This window comes from Neodiprion pinetum, chromosome 1 (assembly GCF_021155775.2).
Source record: "Neodiprion pinetum isolate iyNeoPine1 chromosome 1, iyNeoPine1.2, whole genome shotgun sequence".
NCBI lineage: Eukaryota > Metazoa > Arthropoda > Insecta > Hymenoptera > Diprionidae > Neodiprion > Neodiprion pinetum.
This window is the reverse complement of record NC_060232.1, coordinates 31,721,718-31,743,824: the sequence shown is the minus strand read 5'-3', so window position 1 is coordinate 31,743,824 and position 22,107 is coordinate 31,721,718. Positions and strand designations below refer to the sequence as shown.

Genomic DNA, 22,107 nt, shown 5'->3' with positions numbered 1-22,107 from the left:
TCCGTTTGTTTCAACTTTTATCAAAAGCTTGCAATAAAAACCGTGCGGTGAAATAAACAACGGAAGAATAATGGATCGACTCGTCGAGAGGAGAGCCAACGGCTCTTTGGCGGTTACAACATTGACTCGAAAGTCGAAAGGGTGCCTGCCCTTTTGTTTACCTCATCATATTCTCACAGGCGTGCAGCTCTGTATACAGACAAAGGGATGAAATTGTTGAAAATATTACTCTTAAATCGGGTAAATATTCGCCGCGGAAGAGTGCGGCCAGCGCGGCGGTCGTCCGGGTGGAGCCATAAACGGAAGCGCAAAGCCCTCTCGTAATATAGCTCGAGTTGCCCCTTTCACTTGAATGGTGGCATTAGTGGGAATCCCCGGCGGTACTCCCGTCGCTTACCCCTTGAATAAAACGAGGAATGGAAACCCCTCTTGTGTAATTCTCGTAAATATTTTTAATCCTTCAATTTCCATGCAACATTCAATACCCGCTTCTTCCTTCATGTACAACCTATACGTAGATATGCCTATATTTCTGCACCCCTTCGATCCGTCGAAACTTTTCGATTGGTTTTTCCTGAATCGATGACGCGCGAGCTATTATACGTACCTACCTTTGAAAACCGCAGGCGTATAGTTATGTTACAGTAAGTCGTGCAGCTTTTGTATGTAACAGCGAACTCCTTCTGCACGTGTCACGAAATTTCGTCAAGATTCAATTCGCAACTGGAGGTTCTCGAGTGACTACCTACTCGGCTTTTTCTCCTCCCTGAAACGAGGCTTCTTTCGAATATAAGAGGCAGAGGTCGGCAATAGATTGCGAAACGTTTCGGTTGATGGAGGCAGTGTGCATCGTATCCGAGGCAGACGTAATTGGATATAGTACCTATATACCGTACAGAAACAAAGCTCAGTAATGTTTCAGTTCGTGAAATCGCGGGTGCAAGCTGTCGCAGTCGCGTCGATGGTCGTTAAGGCGCGGTGTTTAATAAGCGATTGAAATTTTAATTCTTCGATAGCGCAATCCCGCGAAACGCCGTTTCGATTGATTGCACGCTCGTGGACGAGGGTGGCCGTCGAGGCACTTTGGTATCTCGGACGTCAAATTAATAATAAATCTCCTTCGAACGGAGGTCGTATACACACACACACACGCATGTATATATAAAGAGACACAGGCTAGATCTGACGGGAATTGTGCAGCAAGGTCCGTAATGGAAACTCCTGGTCATTGGAGAGATTCAATGCCGATTTCACCTCTATTACCACTCGCGTGGGTGAGCGCTCCAACGGTTGCAGCTCTCCGGAGTAGCAGGAAGCGGAAAATCCCGAGCTTCGATGGTCGCAGCCTCGTAGAAAGGAATCGCGGCAATTCTCGTAATAGAAAATAAAGTTTCCATGTACCTGATAAATTACGGATACAGTTTTCTTTTCGGTAGATCGATATGCTGAGGTTCGGAATTTAAGTTTTTCCACTATGCAGGATAACGAGGAGAAATTTTATGCAGCGAGTAGCAGAAACGTCTCTGCATGGTACGCATGCGACAGTGATGCGGGGAAAATTCTATTCCAGAATCCGCAAGGATTTGTCGGTAAGGTCACGCCGCTACGTCGACGGAGAACTTCTTGGGGGAAAAATCCGAGTTAATCTGACCGCAAAAGCCTCGATATCTGCGGGTGGAGGTGTGGAGTACCGTATAAGAGTGTTGCTTTCCGCATCTCGTTGCTCCCGCCACTTTCCTCGGTGATTTCCGCTGACTTTCCACCTCCGTATCCTAGGTGCTTTATGCCAGTCGGATCAGCGGCTGTCAGTCACTCATAACGACTCCAGCAAAGTCGCTGCAATTTTCCGGATGGCTTAGTTCGACTTGTTGTTAACGTATAACGACCCACAGCGATGTCTTTTCGCGTTCTCCTCACGCACCGTGTTGTCATATTTCATAGATTCTGTAATGCCCCCAACGCTTATTTATTCATTCATTTTTCTGCTTCTCCCTTCTCCATTGTCCTACTATTCCCTTGAATCGTAAGAATTCAAATCCCAAGCTCCCGAGTCGGGAAAGGCTCGCTGATCCGGCCTGCATGATCGAGAGAAAATTTCAAATTCTTGACCGATAATCGAACCGCGAAATAACTTGGCAGCGTCCCGCAATTTGAAATTCGTAAATATCTCTTCCGTATTCCTTCCTGCTATGCAATATTTCGCTTCATCATTCCTTCGCCTTTCTATTCCTCTTATACTCACCGAGCTCTCATGGGAATTCGACAAACAAGATGTACCTCAAGGATACTTTCGAACTATCGGAACTACCGCGCTTCACGTAATTCACGTCAATTCAACCAACTGCCCGAAAGCATGTAAAATCCTTGTCAGATGTAGTACATAACTTTTACCATGGTTTTAAATTATTTTCCCAACATTCGTCGCCATTTGTCATACATATCCCGATTGCATCCATTGTACACCAACATTTTTTCAAGATATACCGTAGCTTGAGTCGTGATCTACCAGTCATCAGGCGATTGATTTAAAACTTATGTAGGTAGTTGACCTAAAGATTTGTCAAATCAATTGACAATTCGTAAATCGCTGGATAGAAGTAAGAAACTAAAGGATAAAGTAGTCGTTTTCTTGTTAGAATGCGGAATGTCGGGAAAACTCGGGAATTCCGAATTTCAGGTCTGAAATTCTTGCAGGATAACGTATTGCGCAAAAATCATAGCACCGTTTAATTCGCGCCAGAGTTTTAGGTATGCGGGGGCATTGAAACTGTGCGATTAATCATGGAAAAGTTCTTCACAATTACGAACGGTAGACTAAAGTCATTCGAACCAGAAGCCTCGGTGCGAGAAACGGGCAGTCCAAAAGGCATTCATTCATTAGTTGGGCGGAGAATTTCTCACGGGTCAATTCTAACGACGTGTTTTTGTTTCAGCTACTTCAGGCGAGACCGAAATCCCAACCGGTAAGTACTTTTAAATCTCCTTTTCGGTCTACTTTAACCGTCGCTCGAACGTGCATTAATTAGTCAGTTCACCGTCCTCGGGTCCGTGGGGAATTTGAAAAATTGCTAACCACTAACCCTTTGAAGCCCTACAGTCCTCTGCTCTATAGGTGTTGGAATTTTCTACTCCTCCCTCGCGGCAGGATCTTTCTAGCGTTACAATAATTTACAACCCTCCTTATCGCGAATACGAATTCCGCCGTCTGCGAATCGTTATTTGTACCCACTATAGTTTCCCGCTCTCTCTATCTATCTATCTATCTATCTTTTTACACCCGTGTAACTATCGCTTTCAAAGCGAACAACATCTGATACGGAATTTGATGGCATGCATACGCGACACTTCGCGTCACATTCTATACTCGTTGTCAGTAGGGAGGAAATTGAAAACTACACGCTGCATGGCTAATGGTGTCTATTCAAAAGACTGGCTGCACCCTATCCTTTGTACAAGGTTATATAGACGCGCATGTAGACGACCGAATACGCGTGCATGCATGGATTATGCAGCTGCGGTATTTCACCCTAGTTTACTCAACAAGAGACGGGCAATTGGACAGGATTGGCAATCGATAATTATTTCAAATATATTGTATCGTGGACGAGGTCGGTACTTCAATTCGATTCGTTATAACAGAGCCAGAATGTTCTCTTCTTTCTACAACGAACTGATAAATCAGCCTGTCGAGGTTACACGCATGTTATATATATGTATATATATATATCAACCGTCCCTTCTCGCTGCTGTTAGCGTACCTATTCTGTAATGGTCGGTTCAGTTTTATAGCTCGAGAATAAAGCTGTCCAGTACTTAACTCGAAAGCTGTTTATAAGTGGCTCAGTAGTATCTGGAAACACCTGAGGCTCTGCGTCAGTTGTTGAAGCTGGCTAAACAGTAATGAGCTTCGAGTTTATTGATCGGTAATTTTATAAAAATCTGTTTCTTGAAATTCAAGATCTATAACGTTGTTATTGGGGAAGAAGACACTTGTTACGAAAATTTTGTTGCAAAGTTTATCGACAACTGTTGTGCCTTCAACTTTTATCGGTCCTTCGTACATGTGCGAGACTCAGAGGGCGACCTCGATATTTCTGAGTCCTTGAGTGCCTTTCTCGAACACCGGCTCCTCCGTTCTAGAAAAACAAAACCGCGTCAAAACTTACACCTGGCGCTTGAGTTTCCGTTGGCTTGGTTCAACGAACAAATTTGTCACGTACCGTTGCTCAGCGTGGTTTCATAACAACTGCACAGATTCACGATATCAGACTGAATCGACGACGTAAACTGCAGATTTTCCTCTCGTATCGTCCAGAGCTCCTCAGTGCTACGGTACCTGCACGTAATGTATGCCATCGATCGCTCGTGAATAACTGAGGCTGACAAAGCAATCCTTGCAATACTGCGAGACTGTTTATTTGCCGTCACATTAATGCCTTGAACTGGCGTCCGTTCAGTTATACCTACCTCCGTTTCAGCAAGCTACTGATCCAACGTACGAACAATAATGGAAGTTTAGGCATTGTATGCCCGCACAAACAGATCGGGACGTTAGTATGAATATTGTTTGGTCAGTTCCAGCAAACTCTGCTAGCAATCGACAGCTCACAAAGTGTTCTGCATATTACATTTGAAAGCCATGTCGCGATAGGAAATTTCTGGTATTCACGTGTTCCACTCAGACCGAGCTTCTGAATTATCAACAACCTTTTACGTATTCTTCTGGAACTCGCATAGAACGAAACGTCGAACCAGTCAGCAAACATCTATCTTTGCATCGCGATTCAATCAGGGTCGATACTGCTGGGATACTTTGGGTCGGGCTTGTGCCAGGTTGAACTAGACTATGTTAAAATTGTCGATCAGCACGCCCCTGCCATACAAGCGTAGATCCAATCAGCGAAGCGTCTACCGGTTCCCCCTGGATCATGGTAAAATTTGATTAGCAAGCTTTTCTCGTCTGGGTGGCGCAACGTCACGTCCTTGCAACTCCCATCCATCAACCTTTCCAGAACCGTTGACGTTTGTATGTACGAACGAATTTTTCAAAAAATGTTTCTCTCCTCCTCAGCTTACCCGTATCATCCATAGAACTAATTTTCTTTCATGTAATGCGAATCGTCCGATTGCCTGTAAATTCCGTAGACTTGTATGTCTGACTTCAAAGTCTGCGATTGCCGCTTCTACGCTACCGGCAATCGACAAAAGAAAGAAATCAAGCTTCTCGATTCGAGGAATTTTCATCTCCTGCCACGGGATTCACCCTGAGATGGTCCAGGAGCTGTTCAGAGCAACGCTAAGTCGTTGCTAACGAAGGCTGACTCGTGAACAAAAGCCGATATACCCGAATACCCGAGTATCGATGTCTGCAACGCTGACTCGTCTTATAGAGTTTTTTTTTTTTTATTGTTCTGCATAATGAAGCTCAGAAGCGGCTTAAAGTTTGGTAAATAAATTCAATAAATCAGCAGTACGTGGGATTTTCTTTCGTTCAACATCTGCGCTCAACGTTCAGAAGCCCATATAAGAAGAACAGGGAAGATCGATCGATACTGCGGTTTAAACTAAAGCTCTCGGGTATTAACGTCGAAAGCGAAAGAGAGAGAGACGGAGAGTGGAAAAAAGGATCAAAGTTTTAAAGAGCAAAACAAAAGCTACACCCGTTCAGTTCGCCTGTTCACCCCCTTGTAGCATTTATATACCAGGAAAGTCTAACTTTAGGGTTTTGGTCGAAAGTTTTGTTGATACTAACAGGTGGTGGACTACTCCGCGAAAGTTTCCCGAACGAATTAATTACTTGCACGATGATGAATTAAAGTGTCGTTAAAGCATTTCACCCAAACAATGACCAGGGAACGGAGGTGTAAGTATGTACTCTATAGCATGACGACACCCTCGCCAACAGTTTAATCTCAAGTTGGGTGTAACTTGGCTAAACTCTAGACCACTTCTGCTAAACACGCTGGTTCTTCTTTTTTAATTCGCGTTACACAATGCCGCTTGTCAAATCGTCGTCGCCCCCAAATCCAACGCCCTACCATTGCCGTAATTTAGATGTCTTAATAACTGACCCCCAACATAAACGTTAAAAAAAATAAATAAACAAGCGTGAATTTTGGTTATGCTGGAAGTACTGGATGGGAGTTGCTGCAAGGATTGGTTGCACCGAAATCTGGGAACGCATAATTCATTCCTCAGAAGTAAACGTATAAATTTTTTGATATTTTAAAAATTAAGTGCAAGGTGGCGGGCAGTTGGGATACAGCTTGTCATATAAACTCAACCTCTCGATGAAGAAATGGAGCGTTGAATTCCTGGATTGCGCTATTTGAAAGCTCATAACAATCGTAATGTTTAATGTTTTCTTTTCTATTATACGGGGGGGGGGGGGGGGGGGGGGGTGGGGGGGAGCTATCAAGAAGTGCAATTTATTTCCAAGTGGATGGAAGTAGCTTTTCTTTTACCAGCTTTCCTTCCGTGCGTTTCTGACTTCCTGGAGAGACCTGACATATTAATCCTCTCGGTAACTCTAGAATGAAAACCCTTTGCACGCGCACTTATGATTATTACGTACGCTTAACCGTTCGACAGAAACTAGAACGTTACCACTTCAAAGGGCTCAGTAAGTTGGGAAATTCATTAATAGACTCAGAGTTTCATGATTTGTAACTATTAATTTTCCAGGAGGTGATGTGTGGGTGCTAGCTATCAAGAACGCCAGGCCTGCTGACTCTGGTCTCTATGTTTGCGAGGTCAACTCGGATCCCGTATTGCGCTCCTTCCATAAACTGAGCGGTAAGTGGGTAGCTCCTCTCATGGGATGATTGAAGCTAGAAGGCGGTTATGTCTTCATACATAGATTACGTACACTCGGTGAAAGCAGCCCACAGAATTTTTCACAACCTCGAGCAGAACGGTTGAAAAAGAGTTTGATATAAATTTGAAACAGAATGTTTCATAAAATTACAGTGGACTTAAATTCCAATTGCATATCTGGTGAGAAACCAGTTATGAGATTTTAGCTGCAATTTTTTCTAAAAAAAAAAAAAAATAAAATAAAAAAATTTATCGCGAGATTACTTTGCCACAGGGTTTATTTGATTACCAAGAAAGAAACATTTCTTTCATCCGTTTCTTGACAAAGACGACTTTCTTTGCTTTTTCGTTTCTTTCGCTGTCCAACTGTCCAAGAACTATTAAAGTAATATATATATATAGGTATGTATCCAAGTTCCCGGAGCGACTGCTGGTTGCTGTTTGCTCATTGTGTTCCAGGCCTAGAAGAACTTTCGTTCTGCCATAAACCAAAAAAAGTCATTAGAGTTTACCGAAGTGCGTGGTCGTGGAGTGGTGTATAACATTTCCCCAAAAAAGACGTCCAGTCGAGAATCCAAGCCGTGGTTAGCCAGCTAAGAGACGAGTGTAATCGTTTGCCGAATCACGGAGCCCCCTGACAAAAAAGTTCTTTTTCCTTTCTTAGTGCTCTCCAGGGCGCTTTTACCACCGGAAAACGCAACGGATGTGACTCTGTACTCGACGCAGAAGGAGGTTTACGCAAAAAGTCACAACTACACGACATGCTGTCAGAGCGAAAACGTCAACGCTAGTTGTCTTGGCTTTTGCAGTATTCAGAGTATCCTGGAAGGCAACACCGGCCAAGACCCGGAAAATTGCGAGGCCGACTTTCCATCCATCGTAAAATGCATGGCAGGTAAGTCCACCAGGATTCGCCTTTCCACGTTGACCTCTGACCTATTTTCCAGTAGGTACCTACAGACTGATTCGTACTTACAATAAGATCCTTCTTCTAAGTCTCGGAGCCTCTCTATTCCGGCCTCGTGCGATGGCATGGTGCTCCTTTTTTGAAGCTAGCTGAGTAATGAATCGGACGAGTCGTTTCGTTTCTTCGAAAGATACCCCATGTAAAATCAAGAATACAAGTGAACTGGATGGGTATACGCATACCCATGTCAGGTTTACAGGAAAAAAACTGTGACTGCTTGGTCGGTACCTACATCGTCACTGATCGTGGACCAAAGGATCGTACATACGTATCGCTTTCTGTCAGATTGACGATGCGGCGCGTCGAATTCACGTAGACACCGCATCCCATCTCCCCTATCGCACTTTCACAGCCCTCTTTTATGCTCGCGTTACTTTCTGTATGAAAATCGACGCCAAGCTAGATGCTTCAACTCATAAAATACTCAGCCGATCCTCTTTTAGTCCGATACATGTTTCGTAGATAGGTATTTCTTTCACCTTTGGAGTCATTTGCGTTTTCCTTTCGCTTCACTTTTCCTTATACGGTCGTACAATCCTTTTTCAAAATTCATTGTCGGTAGGTACGTCGTACAAATGCATGTATGTATACGTCTCGATAGAAATAATACGGTATTTTATACCTTCAGACGGACGCAACCACGTGCCATGCTGCATCCAGGAATCGGTGCCCGACATCTGCCAGGACGTCTGTCGTGGCGACTACACGGTCATCACGGAAAATGTTAAAACGCACTTCTCCTGTTCAGCCTACACCGAAAAAACACTCGCCTGCATCGTTGAAGGAATAAGTAAGCCACCAGCTGAAGTGTTTAATAGAAGCAACGCCGTTACAGGTTCCAAGACGGATGTGGAATCCCGGTAAAACATTGTTTGCATGGTCGTATTTCATTTTGCAGAATTACTACCGTCTCCACCGACGCTTCTTAACGTGGAATCGCTCACTGACAAGTCATTGCGGGTAACTTGGTCACCGCCGGATGCAAACAGGGAATCGGTCACCGAATATCTCGTTAACGTCACGGCGCTTCGACACTTTGACGAACATCCCAGTGACATCGATTCAACCGGAACTCTGCCGACGGGTATGTTTCTTTCGCAAACTTTTACTCACCGAGCAATCGTCAGCCAGTATACGAAAACGGCAATCCCTGACTGGGGAATAAATCGAGCTTTTGAATGCTTCAGGGTTAAATTACTTGTCGCAATTAACGCGGAACCGGGGCAATTGCCTGCACCTTCGCGAGTCGAGGATAAAGAAGCCGCGATTGAAAACGTTCAATTTCCTGTTTATGAGATATTTCGTAACGGCCACACGATCCACGGGGACAAAGAAGAGGCCAATCAATAACTCCGGCTTGCTTTGAAAGAATTTTTTTCCTTCTTTTATCTGGCGCAAATAATAATCGCAACTCCTAACGTCGAAGATCTGAGTCCTGTCCTGAGAATTCTTCAGCGCCGTTGAATCTACGGAGATGACAAAACCAATGAAAGCAATCTCTTTGTCAGCCAGTTTTTTCACTCGATATTCCGCACCCAAGCTTTTATACCGGCTTACCTAGGTCACGCCAATGACCTGTCGTTTTCTATAGAGCTGATAATACAGTGTAATATCTCTACCGCTAATAATATAATGTTTATTATACGCTTTCTCGTTACGAGCGAGACATAGCTGAGTGCCGATGTAATTCGAATTCTTATTCTTTGACCGTATCGGTCTCTTCATGTTATAACTTTGAAGGTATTCTCTTCGGCCTCCCTTCAACTTTGAACTGATAAAGTGAGGTCATGCATTTTAGAAAACGTGACGATGCTGGTCAAGGTCCGTGGAAACGTACTGTCGACTGTGGTTACTGACCTGAAACCATTTACCATGTATGAGGTTCGCGTCGTCTCCCTAAATATTCACGGAAGCAGTCTTCCCAGCTACGCGGTCAGAACGCTCACCTTTTCTCCTGGACGAATGAAGCCTACCACCGTTGTCGACACTCCACGTCTCCCGGATACCCGTGGCTGCTGCGTCAGCAGGGGGGTCACTGATCCTGGGTTTGTATCTCAGCAATACTCGCCACATTCTTTGAATACTTCGAGATTTTATTGTTCCGCACTTGTACCACCCTCTAGCCTTCTTTCCTTTGATGGTGAAAGACTCATAAGCGAACTTCCAAATTGCGGAGGTGGTTATCGATTTCAGAACGTCGTTTCGGTCTCGAACGAACCTTCTTTTTTCAGTGTAGCAATATCAAGAGCGCAGTGATAGTGATTTGAAATAATTCAAACTCTTCGATGTTTAGCTGCGTCGAGAAGCTCTGCGATCCGTCCTCGATCGACCATGCAGAAATTCATAACTTAATGATCTGTGCTCCGTGGGCTCCCGATACTTTTGCTTGTCTGAGTGACGGAATCGATCATACGCCGTGTTGTAAAGCTCGTGGATTACCGGACATCTGCCAACCATTCTGCAGCGGCAACGTGACTGTAATTAATTTCAATCACTTCAGGTGCGTTGAACACATTTATTTACATCGGATTTTGATACACGAATAAATATCCGGTGCGATTGATTTATTCGATATTTACCATTGTTCAGATGCTTGAGTTACATGATGGTATACAAGAACTGCTTGTTGGATGGTTACGGTGTCCTTCCGTCCGCCCCCACCAGTATTCAAATCTCCAACGTCGACACAGACTTTGCAATCCTGCAGTGGTCACCTCCGAAAACGCTCGGTGATACGGTCAAAGGCTACAACGTATACTACAGGGAGCTAACTGATGACTATTCTACAGCTATATACGAAGAACACTTGGATGTATACAGTCCTACAATATTAACCAATTTAACCCATGACACTGACTACGAAGTTTACGTAGAGGCACGAAATACACACGGAGTCGGCGACCCGTCAGCGAGAATAATCTTCAGAACTCAGAGCAAGGTAATCATTGTATAACTACATCATTTTGCGTTGACAATAATCCGACCTCTCTCAACTGTCGCGTAGGTCCTTGTCGATAAGGAAGAAGAGGCTTCTTATTACAACATCACATCATGTTGCGTGGAGACGAACCTGAACAGTATTTGTATGCCTTTGTGCACCTACGATGCTTCCATGTCCGATATTCGAGCACTGGCGTCTGTGTGCGATTCCGATTTCCATAAAATACTGAAATGTGCAGCTGGAGGTAGAAATCACAACGATTGTTGCAGTCGTCGCGGAGTCCCTGCGGGATGCATGACTCTTTGCAGCGGAGTCATTGTCGATAGCCTCATCAGTACTGCTACAAGTTGTATTCCATTTATTGGCAACATTGTTCAGTGTCTTGAGGAAGGTGAATAGATGAAAAAATGTCAATCGTCATTTGGAACACGGAATTATAAACTTCGAATCAGGCATGACTTCCGTGTAATTTCAGGCGTCGATACGTTACCGGGTCCCATTTCTGAGCTGCACGCTACTGAAATCACAGACAGTTCAGTAAAATTGGATTGGGAACCGCCAACCGACGGATCAAACGTTACCGATTACATAGTATACTATCAAAAAGTTGACAATACCTCGATGCACGAGACGGTCAGCAAGCTCGATCATGTAAGTTGTAATCTTTAAAGATTAATTAGTGTAACGTCAAAGAAGTTTAGTACTTTACTTGATATTAGAAAATAACAATTTATTTATTTCAGCAAATAAACGTTACCGAAACATCCGCCGCCATTACCGGCTTAGAAAATCATAAGTTATACCAAATGTTTGTTGTGTCTCGTAACAAATACGGGACTTCCTTGCCGACTTCTGTTTTAATGATCAACATAACGAGTATCGGTGAGGAAATTGACATTTGTATTTAACTCTTATCTCCCACACTGCGAGACGCAGAGGAATGCAGTCATGTAGTGCATTCCCAGCGTGTACTTCATTGAACAAGCTGTGCAGTATTCATTGAGTGATCCTTCACTTGTGAATAATTTTCCGATCTTTGGCAGAAATTGACGACAAAGGTGTTCACGCTGTTACGTCACCGCCGCATTCTCTCGCCGTTTCGGGGCACAGTGCAACCTGGGTAACAATTTCTTGGCAGCCGCCAGAGTTCTCACATCCTTCGGAAAATCTGACGTACGAGTTATTGTACAAAAGTACAGCCGATCAACAGTTCCAGCACATTCAAACGTCCATCACATCACACAGAATTCAGAATCTGATACCGAATACACAATACATTGTCTTCGTAACCGCCCATGGTAAGAAGGGTACCAGCCTACCTAGCGAGACGCTCATTGCATGGACAGATCCGGCATATCCCGCGTATGTCGAGGTGAGATCATTTACCACTAATGCTCCCGCATTCAGGTCGTCACCACATCCCACGAAAATTCAATTTCTAAGGATATTTTGTTACACTCGCTAGCCGCAACCAACATTGACATTCGTATTCCTGTATGTAGCCACCGACTGTTCATCCGATCAACCTCGTTGTAGAAGGCAGCAGCATGACCATTTTGTGCATTGCGATGGGTACGCCAATGCCGACAATCAGCTTATATATTAGCGGGCGACTTGTCTATCAAGAAACGACGAGGCATATGGTTACTGTTGTGAACAACGTAACACGAGATATGGATCAAATTAGTTGTTATGCAGACAACGGTTACGGTACACCCATGCAGGCTAGCAGAAAGATTTCAATCAGTCGTAAGTGCTACTAAGTATGCATGGGAAAAACAAGTAAGATAGAGGAATACTGTCCGTAAACTCATTTCTTACCACGCGCATTTTTCTGACAGATGTACCGCACGTAACTGCATCCGTCATAACAGTGGCCGCTTTGGGTGATTCCGTGGTATTGGAATGCAAAGTCGAAGCATATCCAGAACCCAAGATGCTATTCTGGCGAGATAAGAGTGGTCGCATTCCCGTCATTCAAGGTGGGAAGTACAACATCCACGTTCAGCCAAGTAAAGATGTGAGTATCAATGATTTTTACCGAACGCGTCTTGCCCGGAGAAAATGAGTCGCGGCTACAGTAACGACTGGGGTGCAATTATTTCTCCTCAAATCGACCTGCATAATCCATTATTACCTTATCTTTAGACGGAGACTGAGTACGTGATGCAATTAACCATCAATAAGATATCCGAAATGGACGAGGGCGATTACTTTTGCCACGCGGAAAATGCGTTCGGAAGTGGCACGCAGCCCGTGAGTGTCCGGATCAGGAACGTTGCCGCGACTAATAACGTTACGCAGTGTTGTATCGAACAGAACGTAACCAGTGGTTGCATGGAAGCGTGCAGCTTTTATTTAGACATAGACGCGGTCATCGACAAGCCGCAGTGTATCAACGACTTTGACAAGCTCATGAAATGCGCCGCCGGTGAGTAACCGCTCCAACAGTATTAGAAAAATGAGCATTCGAAAGCTGGCGGAACCTTGTTAACATAACAATTGCGAATGGGAGATAAGTGTTTGTTAACGGCTGCATTCTCTTCAGACGGATCCGATCACAGATCCTGCTGTGCAAAGTGGGATGTGCCTCGACGCTGCCTGGACTGGTGCCGCGGAGAGCCGCTACTCAACAACAAATTCTGCGTTTTGTCCTACACAAGACCTATAATGAGCTGTTTCCAAGAAGGGCGAGACCGTTTACCGGGTCCACCACAAGCAATCAGTGTAGACGTTCTAGATCCTCATACCGTAAATGTTCATTGGACACCGCCCGTCAAAAATCCACATACGGTGGAAGTGTACAGGTAGAACAAGATGTTTACAATGGGTATATAAGTAGCATATGCAGTGTAATGTACATCAAACAGAGACGAGAAAGTAAAAAGTTTTGGGCTGAAACACATGCAATGTTTGATTGTAGAGTATTTTGGCGCCCCAAGGGAGCAACAAAGGGTAACACCACTAAGAATGATACGAAAACGACGAACTTAGTGATCTCAGGATTAAAAGAAGGTGTAATATACGAATGCGTGGTTAAAGCTGGTAATCACTTGGGTACGAGTACCCTTTCTGAACAGGTGGAGTTCATCACTGGGGACAAATACGTAACGTCCGCACTCGGAGGTGGGATGCGTAGATATTTTTCGACTTTTGCATAACGTACTACGTCGAAGTTTTAACTTTTCAATTCATCCTTGCAGATTCTGGATCTCACGTGGGAACAGTCATCGGAATTATATTGGCTGTTGTTTTCGTGGCTTGTATTGTCGTCGCTGGTGTTTGGTTCGTTAGAACGAAACGACTGAATGCTAAAGGGCAAGGTGGTGTCGCATTTGAAAACCCGAGTTACCTCAGAGAAGTGAACATGGATCATATCCAAGATCAATCACAGGTCAACGGCATCGCGACTTCGGTAATTCTTAACCCGTTTGTGTTCATTTAATTGTAGATAAGAGAATTTTTGGAATATAAATTCCCGTGTTGGTGCTTCCCATGACATCTTTTTGTACACTTCAGCGACGCCTTGACTTGTGGATAAACGGATAGTTACACATATTTGATACCATTTGTGTTTTCGAGTTCTATAATAGAATTTATATCACCATTTAGTTTTCATAATTAGGTAACGTCTGGAGGTACTGGCTGGAAACAAGAAACGTTGAACGTACCATCTGGTCAAATGGGTTCAATGGCGAGCCACGAGACAAATACACCCTACGAAGAACTGAAGCTTGGACAAGACGGCGCTGGATTCAAAAAACTTTGCCCGTAGCACACAGTCTTCATCAGCCATTACCAGGATCACGCAAACCTTATGCCCATACGCTTAGCACGTGAGTCAACGTTTTGAAAATGACACTTAAACATTTTCGAGTCCAAAGTAAAGTATATGTACAGTAGATACAATAGCTGAGAGATTAATATCATGTTACTGGGTACAACGCGATGGCCTTCGTGGGATCTGAATCTAAGACTTGATGGTATTTTTGTAATTTTTTAGTTGTTTTCAGGGCTTATCCCCCCCCCCCCCCCCCCCTGGCCCACCCTCTGATGATCATATGCACTTATAGATCGTATTTGTCAAATTCTTATCTCGAACACTTAAATGACCATTGGCGATATACATGCAGAATAAAGTTTATGCCAAACCATTCGCGTACTGTTTGCGTAAGAGACTGCGCATAATTAACGTAGTTAGTATATACACACCTATCAATGCAAACATGATACACATTCGAATTATATTATAATATTTGTCGTAACTGTTCGAGGAATCGGCATTTTATTTGTTCCGCAGTTCTCTTGTGGTTGCATAGAGAGAAGAAAAAAACAAAATTGATTGACTCTGTGTAAAATATGGTATAGTATGTGCAAGTGTAAAAATTTAACGTTAGCTGTGATGTTTGATACATCGAGCTATAAAGATGAGAAACAAATTATTTTAATGAGCTGGCCTCACTGATTTTCACGTGGCATATTTTCTAAATCGAGACAACTACAAAGTCACTATGCAAATCGGTAATTAATAGCTCTTACTATCAACTTTAATTTGTTTCGTCATAGTTTTGTGTAATACCGCAATCTCTATTAATACGTAAACATGTAATCACCTACCATCTAGAAGCATGTATATGGTCTTGAAACACGGGCAATGTAAATTACATAGGTATGTAATGTGATCAAGTGATTGCTCAAACAATACTTGACTGTAGGTTCCACTTTGTCCAGTTCTCAGGCCTTCAATGATCAATCATATTATGATAATAATTTTGTGCGTATTTGGTATGTTTTACTCGAATTTTCAATTAATACGATTCCAAAGACAACAAACAACAATATACGATGAGATATCGTAGATGCGCACCATAAAGATTCCTAATTATAGGCAATTCAAGGTACACATAGAGTTTCCGATTTTTAGTAGTGGAATTGTACCCCCAGTTGCCTATAATTACGAGTCTTTATGTTGCGTATCCGCGTAATGTCACGGTACGTGCAAAAATAAGTAAATAAAAATGAATATCACATACCATGAATGAATGTATAGCGGGTCGCATTAAAATTAGAAGTGGTGCTATGATCATTAGCAATCAAATAATATATTGCGGTGTATAATATTTTTATGCATCTACTTATAGAAGGAATACCTGGAAAATGTTTATTATTACGTATATAGTAAATTCACAGCGTTACGATACGGGAAGCATTATAGGAATAGCTACTATGTTTCACATCTTGTCTATTGATAGAATTTGCATAGTATGTAATGTAAAAATATATTACGAATGTGAGTGGAGTTAAAATTTAGACAAAATGGAGTAAACGGAGACAATCCGGACGGCACCATATTGTTTATATTAAATAATACCCGTCCTGAAACTTATATAGCTCACTGAAATTATTGTATAACTGTAGCATATTGAACCCCCTAATTGCAATAGTATAACGTATGGTACCAGTAATGTCAAACTATTGGATTACTCACTAATGCATCGAAATTTAATGTACAGGTTGTCGAAACGATGAAACCAAAAAAAAAAAGAAATAAAATTAATGAATAAAATGAAAAATATAAAAAATATACATGGAACAATGAAACGTTACGGAAACCTTCCAACAAGAACACTGAAATATAAAGAAGAATAATGCGAGGGTTCGTGATTCATGTATTGTTGGTTTCCGAGTCGTTTTTAAAAAAAATCTGTTAAAAGTAAATCTGTTAGAGTGAATAGAACAAAACAAAAAAAAAAAAGGGAAAAAGAAATTATATTATGTATTGAATATCAGATACGCTCAAGTTTACACGTCGTCGACGGTCGATTTGATTTTAATTTGTTGGCGGTTCTTTTTTCCCTGACTTACATAAGATAATATGTATATTTTTAATCATGATACAGACTTGAATATGCTTATCAATACATTAACCGAGACTTCGAGGTGAAGAATAAAAATAAACGAAAAAAAAGTAAAAAATACATATTAAAAGTTTAAACCTTACAAACTATAAGTGAATGCAGTTATCAGGTTAAATAATAAATTAATTGCTGGAGTATTCTTTATTAGCTGCAACGTTTTAACCATAGCTATCTATGTTTAATATCTATTGTATATTACACTCATTCGGATTGAGGTGTAATTTTCTCATCTCTGTTTTCACTTACAGTATAATATTGAAAGGTTCTATCTGCATTAAACTGTGTAAAACAAACATCCTGGTCACTGCATTAGCGTAAAGATAAAAAAAATATAATGTAAAATAAGATGTGCATTTTAACGCTAGTAGTTAATGTTAGTATGTTATATCGTTTAATGTTTTAACTTAGAAATCCTCGTCTACGTCACTCTGTTAATTCATGTGAAAATTTTAAATCTTATCCATCACCATACAGAAAAAACGGACGGGCGAACATGAGCCGCAGTCCTAACTATTACTGTATAATTATTGAAAACGTGATTAAACGTGTGCACTAATGAACTTGGAGTGACCAAAAGATGTTCCACGCTAGGTGTATAAAATATGGCGAAAAAACAGTTTAGACCTACTATATTTGTAAATAAAATGAAACAGAATTAAGAACCAACAACGTAGTTTGCGGAGATTAAAGGGATGCTTGCTTATACCATCCGGAATCAGTATTTGACTGTTCATTTAGTGAACACGGTCAACTAATTTGAGTATGTACGACCTTGCTTATCTATTCTGTGTGTCACATAAATCATTTCCAACCCACACTATTCTACCCAATCAGTTCCAAAATCCAGTTTCCAAATTTCTGATTAACTTATTGCCGTCATCGTGTGCGCACTGTATACGAAGATTTTAGTGTAAATGGAGAAATGGTTATCAGACAGTTCTGTATTAATAGCTGGGTGCTGAGAAGAATATAAGTATGCATTCTTCGCCAGATAATATGCTACTACTTCGATTGATTCCGATGGAAATAGTGACTGGGTTTGTAATGTGTTTATGCAATAAGATGACAATCTTCGATGTGAAGGTGATATATCCTGTGTTATGTTGGATGTTTGTAATGAACTCAACTTAACATACATTTTAGTTACAACAAAGAATTAACTGATGTTAAAACAAGTGAGGATCTATCGCGAACGATTTTCGGCCTGTCGAATTGCAAAAGAAAATCTAAGATTGTTGTTTTATAACTGACGAACTCCTCGAATAATGTTGTTGCGACACGTGAATTTGTGATTAGTATGAAAACATTGCTTTTCTACGTGCAGAATAATCGGACATGGCATTGAAAACTTTAATTAAAACGATTGTAGCCCGCAAGTACGGGACGACATGTGCCTTCACTGAATATGTAATTTAGTTTACTATACTATAATATAGTACTATGTAATATTGCACACGAATAAAGTAAAACGTACATGTATTGAAGTCTAGCCCCAAGCTTGAGGATTTATCACAATTAATGGACAAATATATCGCTGCCTACCCCGATTAACATCCTGATGCTCGCCGATCTATGACTACTACAACTGATTTTGAGAAGAATGGAAGAGTCAGGTTTCTCACGAGACGAAAAATATGTTCTCAGGTAATTGTATTGGTACGTGAGTTTTTGATATGTACAAACAATCATGATTACAAGACAATCAATTAGGAAGATTACAAATTCACTTAACAATTACAGAATATCATTTTTACATTGGCGGCATACTGATGTTCTGATGCATTACTTTCAGAATTGTTTCTATATGCTGAAGATTCTTATGAGCTTGTACTGCTATTTTCCCCTCTGGAAGTGCCTCTGGTTCATACTTTAGTAACTCGTACGATTCGGCCAATATTCGCTTTGATTCCTGCAGCGATCATTAAGAGGTTGGTAATATTATAAGAAATATACAAATACAAGCATATGAATTAATTTTCAAAATATGTATCTGGCCGAGGAACATGGTGCAAAAAGAGCGAAGTCAGCAGATCGCCTTACTTCGTACAAGGTATTCGATTTTATTTTTCCAAATTGATGAACAATCGGTACTATATACTGCTTCACACGGATATGTATATTTAAAAATTAGTATTACCAGTAGAGCCTCTCGTAGCTCTCCAGGGTCCAGTCTGCGCCCACACTCAGCAATTGCAGCGTGTAGTTCAAAGAGGACTAATCCAAGAACTCTATTCTCCGCTGTTGAAACCAACCAATAGATGATTATTAATGCCGATTGTTTTTGCATCTTGAATTATACAGTCATTAAAAACATTTCATTACTATTTTCCTACTATAACAAGGCCATGGGACCGAAGATACGTGTTATTTGAAACGCGATGTTAATGAGCTGCTTGAAACAGTTGTTTGTACAATCAAGAGCCCAGCGTTATGTAAATAGAGTCAGCGTCAAATCTTCTTCAATTCGAAGGACATATATACCTTGCAACAATTGTCCAGTTACTCACCGGGAACAAGCTTTTTTAAAAGCTGACTGACGTGCTTGCACAGCGATATTTTTTCTTGCAATAAATCGTCACTGATTCCAGGTAAACCAGGATTTTCCTGGCCAATTAATTGAGCCAAAGCCAATTTAACGTCCGTAATATAATAATGATTTTCGTGGAGAAATTTGCCGTATTCTTGAATAAATTTTCTACATTGTTCCATGTCGTTTTTCTTCATCTGTGACAAATGTATTCCGATTTGCTCCATCATTTCTTCGACCGCGTCAAAACTCTTAGTACTTGAACATGCGTTGCATGTGTAATCTGGCCTTTCATTTCCAGATTTAATGAAGGTTTTCGGAAGGGCGTGTCCATTGCAATCACTTTATAAAAAAAATTTCTCATTAAACAACTGTTTACCATATAATTCTTCATTGCTTACGCGCCTCTGATATACGTATTCTAATTCGAAAAAAGTAAAAATCGACCATACGTCAAATAGGCCGCATAAGTAAATTCATACGGTGCGTTAAAAAAAAAAAAAAAAACTACCTTCAAGATAGCAAAAGTGCCATGATCACTCGAGTAATTGAAGTAACAACTTTTCAAAAATAATGTACGAACTCACGCATTCCAGCATTTGATAGCATTGTACATAGTTTCAAATTCTGTAGGATCGATGCATCGTTCGCACATGCACTGGAAAAATTTCGTCTGTGCCAAATGATGTCTCCTATTCTCAACGCCCCAAAGAGGATCGGTGTAACATATCGTTATATGATGGCCTGTAAGATGGATTATATGAAAAGTGAATTTTTAACGTAAGCGTAGGTGATGGATATGTGAGCGATTAAAAATGTGAGAATATATGATGAAAAAAAAATTTTTTTTAAAGTGATACTAAGTCATGGAACGGAACGAAGCACCTTTTTTTATGGGTATTGCAGCTCGAGCAACAATGCCACCGTTACTGGTGAAGCTCTTGGAGCAATTTGCTCTGCAGCTGTGCTCAACAATGGACGAAATATCGTAAACCGCGATATAAGCAGGCTCGGTTAACGGCACTTCATGACCATTCACCTGAAAAACATTTGAAAATATACCACAAATCCGTAAACGGGAGCATATGTGATTGTTTACCGCCAGTGATTTACCTGCAGAATGCCGACGACTTTTGCAACTTCTTGTTCCGTAACGTCAATCTTGAAGAACCTCTTAATGAATTGCGCGACGAAACGAGGCGTGAATAAAGAGGTGCGCTCCTGTTCCTCGGCGTGGTCTTCAAGATTTAAAAATTTCTCATATAGACCCGGATCTGCTTCGCGCAAGTGCAAGGCTCTTATCGTTGTGATACAGCGATAGGTGGGGTGCGGAAAAACAAAATCCGTAATTGATACCTGTATCCCAATCGAACGTTAACGAGGGGGACTAATTTTCCCATGCAAACGTACGGTGCAATTAATGCTTCATCGTGTTACCTACTACTCTTATCAAAATCTTGGTAAATCTTGTAGCCAAAAGGCAGGTCCTGAAATGCTTTTTGTTTTTGGAACAATACCTCGACAAATCGCAGATCCCTCAGAGGTCGGGTTTATTTTATCATTTATTAACAAACCCGCTTACGCACATGTGGCGAGCTTTGCGTACCTTTTCGTCTTTATACTTGACCGTGAATTCGCATTCTGGCCCGTGATCTCTACACAGTCCGCATAACGGCCAGCCACACTTGACGCATGGTACCGCAGATTTTGGAGTAAGCACTGCGTAGCATCCTAAGCAGACTGGCCCCGTTTCCAGCGGGGGTCCTTCGACGAGGGCATTCTTCTCCTGGAAGACCACCTCGCCAACATTGATGTTTCTTATGGCCACGTAGTGTCGTCCGAGAACTTCGTTAGTCGCGATCTAATTTTCACGACATAAATCTTCATTCGTCAATACATTTAAATAGAAAATATGCCATTTAAAGTTTTTTTAAATTACACTAAGAAATTACATATACATATTCACAATTACTTCATAATTTGTCCTGTGTAAAATCTAAGTTAGGTATACATGCCCAGAAAATACAAGTGATTTAATCGTGGGTAATAAACGAACAAACGTGTTGCTCCTTGCTTATGTATAGATTATTCGAAAAATTGTAATTCAGCCAGCTATAAGCTAATCCATTTACAAATTGAGCAGACTCGAGCTCGTACAATCATTTAGTTTCTCGGGCGAAATCCGAATAAATACGGAATCGATACCTGTGATGACTAATAAGAGATAAGAATTTTAAAAATACGGAATTTGGTCCGTTTGGACATTCGTCGGTTCGGTGTTACATACCTTATAAGGAATACACTTCTTCCCGTGAACCTTCCAATGGGACTTTTGGTGCTCTCTGCTACAGTAAAAAACGCTCTTGCAAGCGCTGCACTTGTGCTCTGCTGCCATTCCGCATACAGTGCACAGCTCCTGCGATTCAGCACTCATGATCTGAGGTTGAAATAAAAAATCAATCAATTGTCTTTAATTCTTTAAACATTTCCTTTTTTGGAGTAGTCATCGACAAGCTGGAAAATTGCAAAACCACCATCGTGCTTTCAGTTACGTGAAAATAAGACCACGCGCGTTCGCCGCAAATACATACCTATAGGTATTGTATAACAATAGATTGGTAGGTCGACGATCCTATTGTAGCTTGGAAGAATCGCAGCTGTTTTTAAAATTAAAACTGGAACGTACTTATCGCTGGTAGCGTGGAACCAACTTGCCCAACTTTAACCTGTGCGAAGTTCTATTGTTGGAACAAATAAAACACAATAATTCCGTTTTCACTCGCGAGTATTAACGCGTGCGAGCCGCGCTAGTAGAGACGTGGACTACATAGATTCTTACGGTCTGTTACTGTGCAATACCTTGCTGACTATTTATAGTCAAGCAGAATGGTTCGAGCAAGAATGGATCAAGCCTTTTCAACTAATGAAGCGACTCCGA

At 41.5% G+C, this 22,107-nt stretch overlaps 2 protein-coding genes across 9 annotated transcripts in view; one reads left to right on the top strand and one right to left on the bottom strand.

Moving 5' to 3' along the window:
• LOC124215080 (Ig-like and fibronectin type-III domain-containing protein 2) overlaps positions 1–18,121 on the top strand; it is a 172,130-nt gene extending 154,009 nt beyond the window's left edge. For 6 of the 8 annotated variants that reach the window (XM_069137214.1, XM_046618021.2, XM_046618042.2 and 3 more), the window contains 19 exons: positions 2,934–2,963; positions 6,685–6,795; positions 7,481–7,711; positions 8,412–8,573; positions 8,682–8,867; positions 9,582–9,828; positions 10,077–10,283; positions 10,373–10,721; positions 10,788–11,115; positions 11,200–11,375; positions 11,468–11,606; positions 11,768–12,096; positions 12,227–12,473; positions 12,566–12,744; positions 12,873–13,155; positions 13,273–13,531; positions 13,648–13,850; positions 13,928–14,139; positions 14,350–18,121. In XM_069137214.1, coding sequence (XP_068993315.1) covers positions 2,934–2,963; positions 6,685–6,795; positions 7,481–7,711; positions 8,412–8,573; positions 8,682–8,867; positions 9,582–9,828; positions 10,077–10,283; positions 10,373–10,721; positions 10,788–11,115; positions 11,200–11,375; positions 11,468–11,606; positions 11,768–12,096; positions 12,227–12,473; positions 12,566–12,744; positions 12,873–13,155; positions 13,273–13,531; positions 13,648–13,850; positions 13,928–14,139; positions 14,350–14,499 — 4,028 coding nt within the window. In that variant the 3' untranslated portion in view covers positions 14,500–18,121. Of the gene's footprint in view, positions 1–2,933; positions 2,964–6,684; positions 6,796–7,480; positions 7,712–8,411; positions 8,574–8,681; positions 8,868–9,581; positions 9,829–10,076; positions 10,284–10,372; positions 10,722–10,787; positions 11,116–11,199; positions 11,376–11,467; positions 11,607–11,767; positions 12,097–12,226; positions 12,474–12,565; positions 12,745–12,872; positions 13,156–13,272; positions 13,532–13,647; positions 13,851–13,927; positions 14,140–14,336 lie in introns of all 8 variants that reach the window. The other 2 variants (XM_046618069.2, XM_046618060.2) reach the window with 2 other exon arrangements.
• LOC124215191 (SET domain-containing protein SmydA-8) lies at positions 15,657–22,032 on the bottom strand. Its single transcript, XM_046618267.2, has 9 exons — positions 21,761–22,032; positions 21,457–21,606; positions 20,776–21,030; positions 20,283–20,525; positions 20,055–20,208; positions 19,757–19,913; positions 19,150–19,511; positions 18,780–18,880; positions 15,657–18,551 (listed from the first exon to the last, which is right to left on the bottom strand). Exons 2-9 carry the CDS (start codon positions 21,601–21,603, stop codon positions 18,393–18,395), a joined length of 1,578 nt encoding a protein of 525 aa, XP_046474223.1. The 5' UTR covers positions 21,604–21,606; positions 21,761–22,032; the 3' UTR covers positions 15,657–18,392.
• Positions 22,033–22,107: the final 75 nt, after the last annotated feature.

Bases quoted from the DNA above. Each gene is read 5' to 3' on its own strand.
- LOC124215191 (XM_046618267.2), bottom strand. From the start codon at position 21,603: ATGAGTGCTGAATCGCAGGAGCTGTGCACTGTATGCGGAATGGCAGCA. The intron at 21,031-21,456 runs GTATGTAACACC...CGTGAAAATTAG, and splicing joins AGAAGTGTATTCCTTATAAG to ATCGCGACTAACGAAGTTCT. The intron at 19,914-20,054 runs GTGCTTCGTTCC...TCCATCTTACAG, and splicing joins TGCAATACCCATAAAAAAAG to GCCATCATATAACGATATGT.